General features: G+C 38.2%; 1 protein-coding gene across 1 annotated transcript in view; it reads left to right on the plus strand.

The window, feature by feature from the left end:
- Positions 1 to 5,496, plus strand: part of LOC134818051 (ribonucleoside-diphosphate reductase large subunit-like) — a 9,854-nt gene extending 4,358 nt beyond the window's left edge. The window contains exons 6-14 of the mRNA XM_063827460.1: positions 1,499 to 1,603; positions 2,035 to 2,188; positions 2,307 to 2,403; positions 2,623 to 2,758; positions 2,971 to 3,068; positions 3,268 to 3,359; positions 3,553 to 3,648; positions 3,896 to 4,035; positions 4,994 to 5,496. Of these exons, the coding sequence (XP_063683530.1) occupies positions 1,499 to 1,603; positions 2,035 to 2,188; positions 2,307 to 2,403; positions 2,623 to 2,758; positions 2,971 to 3,068; positions 3,268 to 3,359; positions 3,553 to 3,648; positions 3,896 to 4,035; positions 4,994 to 5,092 (1,017 nt within the window). The 3' untranslated portion in view covers positions 5,093 to 5,496. The remainder of the gene's footprint in view (positions 1 to 1,498; positions 1,604 to 2,034; positions 2,189 to 2,306; positions 2,404 to 2,622; positions 2,759 to 2,970; positions 3,069 to 3,267; positions 3,360 to 3,552; positions 3,649 to 3,895; positions 4,036 to 4,993) is intronic.
- Positions 5,497 to 9,960: the final 4,464 nt, after the last annotated feature.

A 9,960-nucleotide genomic window follows, 5' to 3' on the forward strand; every position in this document is an offset into this window, starting at 1 on the left:
TGAAAAAAAAAAAAATTTTTGAAAAAAATAGTTAAAAAAGGGGGGGGGGGGGGGGTTTTTTATTTTAAATTTGGGGGGGGGTAAATTTAAGAAAAGGGTGCGGGTTTTATTGATTTTAATTTAATGATTTGAATTTTTTGACAAGACAAGATATTTTACTAAAGCAGACAATATTGAAGAAGGTCATGGAACTAGTTGGATAATGACCATTTTTTCTGAACGTGCCCGTGAGTATAATGACAAGCTATCATAAACTGAGTTATTATCTAATTTATTAAGGGTAACCGGAAGTATTTCGAACATAAATATGTCTTGTAAGGTATATAATAGCGATGCGTAAAGTTGCTGACGCAAGGGATCTAAAAATAAATTTGATTATTAATCTTCCGTACCATTTTACTGACACCACGGCATCAACTTTAACGCGACTTTCCACAAAAACCGTAAAAGATATACAACTGAAACTTTTTTGACTGGGTCAAATGTTTTAATGGCCTCCAAATCAGCATGGAAAAATAAAAAATTGGCCAAGAAATAGGAGTTTTAGAGCCCAAATTTTGGACCCCCAAGTGGTGTCAAAAACGCGAATTAAATAGGTAATAATTATTTTAGTCTCTTGAGTCTTGACACCATTTTTGGGTTATACGGGTTCCTACTAGTTGATATAATATGTTGCACAGTAAAAGTTTTGCACGGTTGACGTGCTTTATTTAAGATGGCTGAGGACGTGGTAAGCATAAAACTTGCTCAACTCAAAATCTTTAGCGCCGTGGAATGTCAAAGGATAACGAATTGCTGCAAAACATAACGTATAAACACAGTGTAGAATGTAGATGTTAGACGACAACAGAAAGAAATGATCTGTCCATCTCCCAACATTCTAATGATCACATACTTAATTATACGCCGGCAGACATTCTTGAGTTCCTTAATTAATAGAATTATATTTTAATATAATTTAATTGATAATATAAAACCGATTGAATTGCTATGTCGGTTATATTCAAAATGTTGATAGAATAAAGGGTGGTCGACCCTGAACAGAAATTGAACAATTACGAATTTGTCTGCAAAATAGTTACGAACTGAATTATGAATATTCGATTCAAATGATAAGAACAGATTAAAAATGGAGTGGTTTTGTTTTACTGTCCTTAGTTCGGCGTTGTTACTGCCGACTTCGGGTCTGGTCCCTAGAATTAGTAAGATCTCATTCATTGATCGGTTACTTAGATCAACTATTAGCTTATTAGGTACCTAAAGAACATTATTATTCATCCTACATCTTCAATAAATCACTCTAAAAGAAAGTGTTGCCAAACATAGGTGGAAAAGTAGCCAAACGTTTCAATATCTATCAATTTTTACATGAAATATCCTGTAGGTGGTGTATAATGTATAATGTATAATGTATTATGTAGGTGGTGTATAATGTATAATGTATATGTAGGTGGTGTATAATGTATAATGTATATATAATGTATAATATATCCTTTAGGTGGTGACGAGGAACCTAAACAAAGTAATCGAAGTGTCCTACTACCCGCTGGAGCAAGCCAGGAAGTCCAACATGAGACACAGACCTATTGGAATTGGAGTTCAGGTCAGTTGCAACTTGAAGTTAGTAGTCTTTGACGGCAGACGTATTAAACGGATTAAACGTTAATTAAACGTATTATCGAGAATAATATCAACATTTTAGTAAGATGTATCAGAAATCAGTTTACAAAGTTAATGCGATAAGTGTGATAAGTGTGAACATTTTCTATATCCTAATCGAAGTCTGCTCCCGTTTTTTAATTCACATTATTTTTATTTTCTCGTTTTAATAAATGTTCTCGGTGATACTCCTGCCGTCAAAAGCCCAAGCTAGCTTTAGGGACTATTTAGGGACTATTTAGGGACGTTGTTTTAGGGACTATTTAGGGACTTTGTTTCAGGAGTGCATGATTTAACCTCGAACCACATTCTCGATCTCCGTATTCATTCTTCTATTTTGACTATACAACTTATTGTATTGTTAAACTGTCTCAGGGTCTAGCCGATGCCTTCATTCTGATGAGGTACCCATTTGACAGTGACTCTGCTAAAAAGCTAAACATTAAGATATTTGAGACTATCTACTACGGTGCCTTGGAGGCTAGTTCAGAACTAGCTGAAAAACTTGGACCTTACGAGACATACGAAGGTTAGTTTTATACAAAATAATTCATCCGTTATTATTAGTAATAGTAGTTATTCTTATAGAAATTAGAGCTAATTACATAATTGAGAGCTAATTACCATAATTACATAATTAATTCCAGGCAGTCCAGTTAGTAAAGGAGATCTTCAGTTCGACATGTGGGGAGTTACACCAACTGATCTCTGGGACTGGGCAGCTCTTAAGAAACAGATCAAGAGGTCAGTCAACTTATATAACTTATATAACTTATATAACTTATATAACTTATATAACTTATATAACTTATATTACTTATATAACTTATATAACTTAGATAATTTGTATAACTTTCAATATAACTTATATAACTTTATTTTGCACACTATAGTTTGATTAACTGCCCTTATAACTTGACCCCCCCCCCCCCCCCCCTACATTAAATGTAATCTTTTTATCAGAACTGGTATAAGGAACTCATTGTTGCTGGCTCCCATGCCAACCGCCAGCACAGCACAGATTCTGGGAAACAACGAGGCTATAGAACCTTACACCAGCAACATCTACCTCCGGAGGGTACTGAGTGGAGAGTTCCAGGTTTACTAGTTACCATAGTTACACTACTAGTTACCATAGTTACACTACTAGTTCCTAGTTTAAGATTACTTTGCTGGTTACGCTTCACAGTCTTTCTCCTAATTAGATGATTCATCTTAGACGAAGAACGTTTCTGATTTTTTGGCGGTTTGCCAAGATTTGCACGTACCGGTAGAGTTATGTGTACACTGTACATTACTCACATATTTCAGGTGATAAACCAGCATTTGTTACGTGATCTCACTGATTTAGGAGTGTGGGATAGTGACATCAAACAACAGATGATAGCAGATAACGGGTCTATTCAGAGGTAACATATACCATTGAGACCAAGTTTAGTAACTACCAAAGTCTTGTAATTACTAATTACCAAGTAATTAAGTAATTAATTGTAATTATTGGATTTCTAAAGGTTCTGATTCCTTGAAGTGTAGATGAAAGTATGATTTATAATGTTTAAATCACTAATATGTAATAAGTTAAATGGTAATTAATATGCAATGTTTCAGGATAGAAGGTATCCCTGATGAAATAAAAGCTCTTTACAAAACCAGCTGGGAACTATCTCAGAAGTGCATTATCGACATGGCTGCTGATAGAGGTACATTATACATTATACATTATACATTATACATTATACATTATACATTATATCGACATGGCTGCTGATAGAGGTAACTTCATAACATGGCCCATCGGGTTATATTTACTATATTTCCTACCATTTGCATTGGTATGGTTTTTGTTTCTGTTCGATTCGTCTTATTTATAATAATATTGTTACCCCCTCCCAGGTCCCTATATCTGTCAGAGCCAGTCCCTCAACCTGTTCATGGCTGACCCTCAACCTCGTAAGATTACCAGTATGCACTTCCACGCTTGGAAGAGAGGTGCGTGATTATCCTACTTTAATATCGCAGTAGTGAACATTATACAGTATACAGTATACAGTATACAGTATACAGTATACATTATACATAATAGAGCTGATATTATTATTAAATAGCGGGGAAGTATGCTCATATTATCAAGGTAATGGGTCTAATATAGGGGTAATTTTCACAGGATTGAAGACTGGAATGTACTAATTGAGGATTATACACTATACATTATACATTATTCATTATACATACTCAGGATTGAAGACTGGAATGTACTACTTGAGGACCAGAGCGGCAGTTAACGCTATCCAGTTCACTGTGGATCAGACTAAGATTAAGGAACTCAAGGGACTGAGAAAGGAAAACGCAGTTCCGAAAACTGAGGAGAAGGAGAAGGTTTGTTGAAACGTGGAGAATAATATTTGTATGGTTGTGTTTATTAACGAGGTCTGATCGTCATCTTCTTACAGCGTTCGATGTCTGTGTGAAGGTAAAATGGTGACATCCTCTGGATCAGGCAGAGGTCGAGTGTTATCGGGATTACTTCTGTAGTAGTTGTACAATACTAAGGTAATGGGACTACTCAAGATGCCCACTACATGATGTTGCTTTACCACTTTGACTTATGTCCCTTAAGCGCTTTTAACTACCGTTCACCGAACCTTGACTGCGGCTTTGTTAACAAGGTTTGGCCGGTAGAGGGTCCGTAGTAGTCCCATTACCTCAGTATTACTGTACAACTACTACAGAATGTGTTTATTGTTCAAACTGAGCTGGAGTTTATATGTCTTATCCTGTCAGGAGGAAGACAGTGATAAGGTATCACATGACAAATCAACAGACAAACATACAGACACATATGCCGACAATTATAATGACAGCAATAAGTTATCTCAAATCAGGGCCTTGCCGGAGAACTACGTTCTGCCTCAACATGCCGCCAATCAACATGTTTTCAACAGTCAACAAGTTGAACATTATCAGCCTAGTTTGAACGAGCCGATCATACACCCTCAGCAGTTTCCTCACAATTATCTAAACTCCCAAAGTTCTGTCCCAGATAATCAACATCCTGGCACATATGATCAACAGGCTATGTTCCCACTTCCAGCCAACCAGAACAACATGAATAACAGCGCCCCTCAAAATCACAATTTCCAACTTGGTTAAACTCAGACAGAGACAATACAGATTACAGATACTGATTTTACGCAGTATAACTTGAAGATGGTAGTGATGTAATGACGAAGTTGACTGACAAACACACTGACAAACACACTGACAGACTGACTGACAAACATTTTCACGTGTCATGTTTGCTTGGTTCGGGTTGCTTTACAATCTTTTCCCCCAGAAAGTCCTGCAGCAAAAGAGTAGAGCAGAGTTAGAGAAAGAAGCGATTGAAGCATGCTCCCTGGCAAACAAAGAGAACTGCCTCATGTGCAGTGGATAATGATTATGTAATTAATCAATTAGCTAATTGAGCAGTGACCAAGAGAGACTGATTTTTAACATTTTTACGTACAACGTAGTGTTACAGCCAATATTTGTAGATCTTTTTATGTTTATTTAGAATTTAGCTTGCATGGATCTTTTAAAATTGTTTTCAAATTTCAATATTTATTTGATATTTCTACATACTTTTTTTTTCGATTTGTATTTCCCTCTATTACATCGATGTTCAACTCCAATATACTAATTTCAATAAAAATATGTTACATGTTAATCGACAATCAATCCCACCATAATCATGGTGCAGTGGCATATTTATAATGGTTGAATTTTTTATGCTGTCAATCGTATTAATATTATGTTATTTGAATATCTTTGCTACGGCTTAACTGGTTATCAATTATTAAAATTCCTGTTTCAATTTGTCCGGGCACAATTAGAGGTAGACGGTGTAAGACAAGGTAAACCAGGGTCTTGAAACGCTCCCGGTGGCGGTAGATTTTGAAAGATAGTTGACGTTGCCATTTCAGACACAAGACCGGCTTCAGATTTGCCATTAATATTGTGGACTTATCCCAAATCCGGCACGCGCTACTTCGCAGAGTTCGAAGCCCGGGGTTAATATTATACATCTTGGAGACAGTATCAGGCGCGCGCTGAGATACATGTTGCATTTCGCGCTCGAAAAGTGAAATGTTACCTAACTTGTTAATTGACGATGTCAATTCTTCGCCGATCTAGCGAGAAGCATTATTGGAACGCGCGATTTCAAAAATATTTAAACGTGCATCATTTGTCAGGTAAAACAAGTATGTTTAATGTTGCGCGAGGGGACTTGAGAGCACGTTTCCTTGATTTGTGTATGCGATTTGTATGCGATTTCACCCCTGTATGCGATTTGTGTTCCGGGGTATTTGGAACAGGTTTAGGGTTTTAAATAGTTAGTACCTGTCCCAAACCATCATAAAAATCAAGTTTCGACCTCCCAACCCACTCAGGCCACTCCCAGGGGCCACGCCCATCCCAAAATAGCTGAAATCCTGGTAAAATCAAGATTGAAAATCTTTACCCCCGTATGCGATTTATGTTCCGGGGTAGGTGGCCCATGTTTTAGTATAAAAATGGGTACTGCCTATCCCAAACCATCATAAAAATCAAGTTTCGACCTCCCAACCCACTCAGGCCACTCCCAGGGGCCACGCCCATCCCAAAATAGCTGAAATCCTGGAAAAAATCAAGATTGAAAATCTTTACCCCCGTATGCGATTTATGTTCCGGGGTAAGTGGCCCATGTTTTAGTATAAAAATGGGTACTGCTTATCCCAAACCATCATAAAAACCAAGTTTCGACCTCTCAAACTACTCAGGCCGATCCCAGGGGCCACACCCATCCCAAAATAGCTGAAATCCAGGTCAAATCCTATACAAATCCAGACTGAGAATCTTTACCCCCGTATGCGATTTATGTTCCGGGGTAGGTGGCCCATGTTTTAGTATAAAAATGGTTACTGCCTATCCCAAACCATCATAAAAATCAAGTTTCGACCTCGCAAACCACTCAGGCCACTCCTAGGGGCCCACGCCCATCCCAAAATAGCTGAAATCCAGGTCAAATCCATACAAATCCAGACTGAGAATCTTTACCCCCGTATGCGATTTATGTTCCAGGGTAGGTGGCCCATGTTTTAGTATAAAAATGGGTACTGCCTATCCCAAACCATCATAAAACCACGTTTCGACCTCTCAACCACTCAGGCCACTCCCAGGGGCCACAACCATCCCAAAATAGCTGAAATCCAGGTCAAATCCTATACAAATCCAGACTGAGAATCCTTTACCCCCGTATGCGATTTATGTTCCGGGGTAGGTGGCCCATGTTTTAGTATAAAAATGGTTACTGCCTATCCCAAACCATCATAAAAATCAAGTTTCGACCTCGCAAACCACTCAGGCCACTCCTAGGGGCCACGCCCATCCCAAAATAGCTGAAATCCAGGTCAAATCCCATACAAATCCAGACTGAGAATCTTTACCCCCGTATGCGATTTATGTTCCAGGGTAGGTGGCCCATGTTTTAGTATAAAAATGGGTACTGCCTATCCCAAACCATCATAAAAAACACGTTTCGACCTCTCAAACCACTCAGGCCACTCCCAGGGCCACCCAACCATCCACAATAGCTGAAACCTGGTCAAATCCCATACAAATCCAACTGAGAATCTTTACCCTGTATGCGATTTATGTTCGGGGTAGGTGGCCATGTTTTAAAGGTATAAAAAAATGGGTACTGCCTATCCCAACCATCATAAAACCAAGTTTCGACCTCGCAAACCACTAGTGCCACTCCAGGGGCCACGCCATCCCAAAATAGCTGAAATCCAGGTCAAATCCCATACAAATCCAGACTGAGAATCTTTACCCCGTATGCGATTTATGTTCGGGGTAGGTGGCCATGTTTTAGTATGAAAATGGGTACTGCCTATTCCAACCATCATAAAAATCAGTTTCGATCCCAACACTTAGGCCACTCCAGGGGAACGCCCATCCAAAAATAGCTGAAAATCTGGTAAATAAGATGAAATCTTTTACCGTATGCGATTATTTTCGGGGTAGGTGGCATGTTTAGTAAAAAATGGGTACTGCTATCAAACATATAAAAACAGTTGACTTCAAATCTAGGCGATAGGGCCACACCATCAAAAATAGTGAAATCAGGTCAAATCATACAAATCAATGCGACTCTTACCGTATGCGCTTTATGTTCGGTGTAGGTGGCATGTTTTTGTATAAAAATGGGTATGCATATCCAAACATCTAAAAATCAAGTTTCGGACCTAACACTAGGCACTCAGGGAGAACCAATAGCTGAATCTGGTAAAAATCATTCCAAATCCAGATGAGAATTTTAGTATGGATTATGTTCCGGGATAGAGGCCCATGTATTAGTATAAAAAATGGGTTGCTTCCAAACATCATAAAACAAGTTCGACTCGAACTAGGATCTAGGGGCAGCATCCAAAATAGCGAAATCAGGCAATCATAAATAGATGAGAAATCTTTACCCCGTATGCGATTTATGTTGGGGTGTTGGCATGTATTAGTATAAAAATGGGTACTGCCTATCCAACATATAAAAACAAGTTTCGATCTCAACCACTCAGGCATCCAGGGGCCCCTCAAAATAGTGATTTTTCAAACATAAAATCAGATGAGAATCTTTACTGTATGGATAATGTTGAGGTTAGGTGGATGTTTTAGATAAAAATGTTTATGCCACTCAAAACATATAAAAACAAGTTGATGCCAACACTAGGCCACTCACAGGGGCCAGCCCATCCATAATAGTGGAATTCCAGTCAAATCATTAAATCCAGATGAGCATTTTACCGTATTCGATTTATGTTGGGTTAGGTGGTGTTTTGTATGAAATGGGTTGCTATCAATTATATCATAAAATCAGTTTGACCTCCCAAACCATCCGGACATCAGGGAGCATCAATAGCTGGAAATTGGTAAAATCAAGAATTGAAATCTTTACCCCGTATGCGATTTATGTTCGGGGTAGGTGCCCATGTTTTAGTATAAAAATGGTTATGCCTATCCTAAACATCATAAAATAAGTTTGACTCAATAGGCATCCAGGGGGCCAGCCATCAATAGCTGAATAGGTATACTAGATTTGGAAAATATACCGTATGCGATTTATGTTGGGGTAGGTGGCTGTTTTAGTATAAAATGGGATGTATAACAACCATAAAATCAAGTTTCGACTCATAGGCCTAGGGAGCCATCAAAATAGCTGAAATCTGGAAAAATCATGGATTGAAATTTTACCGTAGGATTTGTTGGGGTAGGTGGTGTTTTAGTATAAAAATGGGTACTGTTATCCAAACATCATAAAAACCAAGTTTCTTCAAACTACTAGGGATCAGGGCAACCATCAAAATAGCTGAAATTAGGTCAAATCTCTACAAATAGATGAGAAATTTTACCGTATGCGATTTAGTTGGGGTCGGTGGGTTTTAGTATAAAAATGGGTACTGTATCAAATTAAAAATCAAGTTTGACTCCACCATCAGGGGGGGGGTCACTCCAGGGGCAGCCTTCACAAAATAGCTGAAAATCTGGTAAAATAATACAATTTGGGCTGAGAATCTTTACCCCGTTGCGATTTATTGTTGGGGTAGGTGGATGTTTTAGTATAAAAAATGGTTACTGGAATAAACCATCATAAACAATAAGTTCGACTGCAAATTAGGATCCTAGGGGCCAGCCATCCCAAAATAGCTGAAATCAGGTAATCATTTTTTTTTTACAAATCCAGATGAGGAATCTTTACCGTATTCGATTTAATGTTCAGGGTAGGTGGTCAGTTTTAGTATAAAATGGGTTGGCTCCCCCCATCCAAACCCTTTTTTTTTCATCAAACAAGTTACGACTTAACACTCAGGCCATCAGGGGCTACAAATCCAAAATAGTTGAAATCTGGTCAAATCCATACAAATCCAGATGAGAATTTTACCTGTTGCGATTAATGTTGGGGTAGGTGGCATGATTAAGTATAAAAATGGGTACTGCTCTCCAAACAATTAAAACCAAAGTTTGACTCGAAACTAGTACTAGGCCACGCCATCCCAAAATAGCTGAAATCAGGTCAATATACAAATAAGACTGTGATATAAGTAAGCGAATTATGTTCCGGGGTCGGATGGTGTTTTGTATGGACATGGGTCTGTAACAACCATATAAAAATCAAGTTTCGAACCCTAGGGCATCAAGATGCACGCATCCAAAATAGTGAATCTGGTAAATCAGATAGAAACTACTTTAGTATACGATTTATGTTCGGGGTAGGTGGCAGTTTAAGTA

This window comes from Bolinopsis microptera, chromosome 7 (genome assembly GCF_026151205.1).
Source record: "Bolinopsis microptera isolate Bmic1 chromosome 7, MBARI_Bmic_1.0, whole genome shotgun sequence".
NCBI lineage: Eukaryota > Metazoa > Ctenophora > Tentaculata > Lobata > Bolinopsidae > Bolinopsis > Bolinopsis microptera.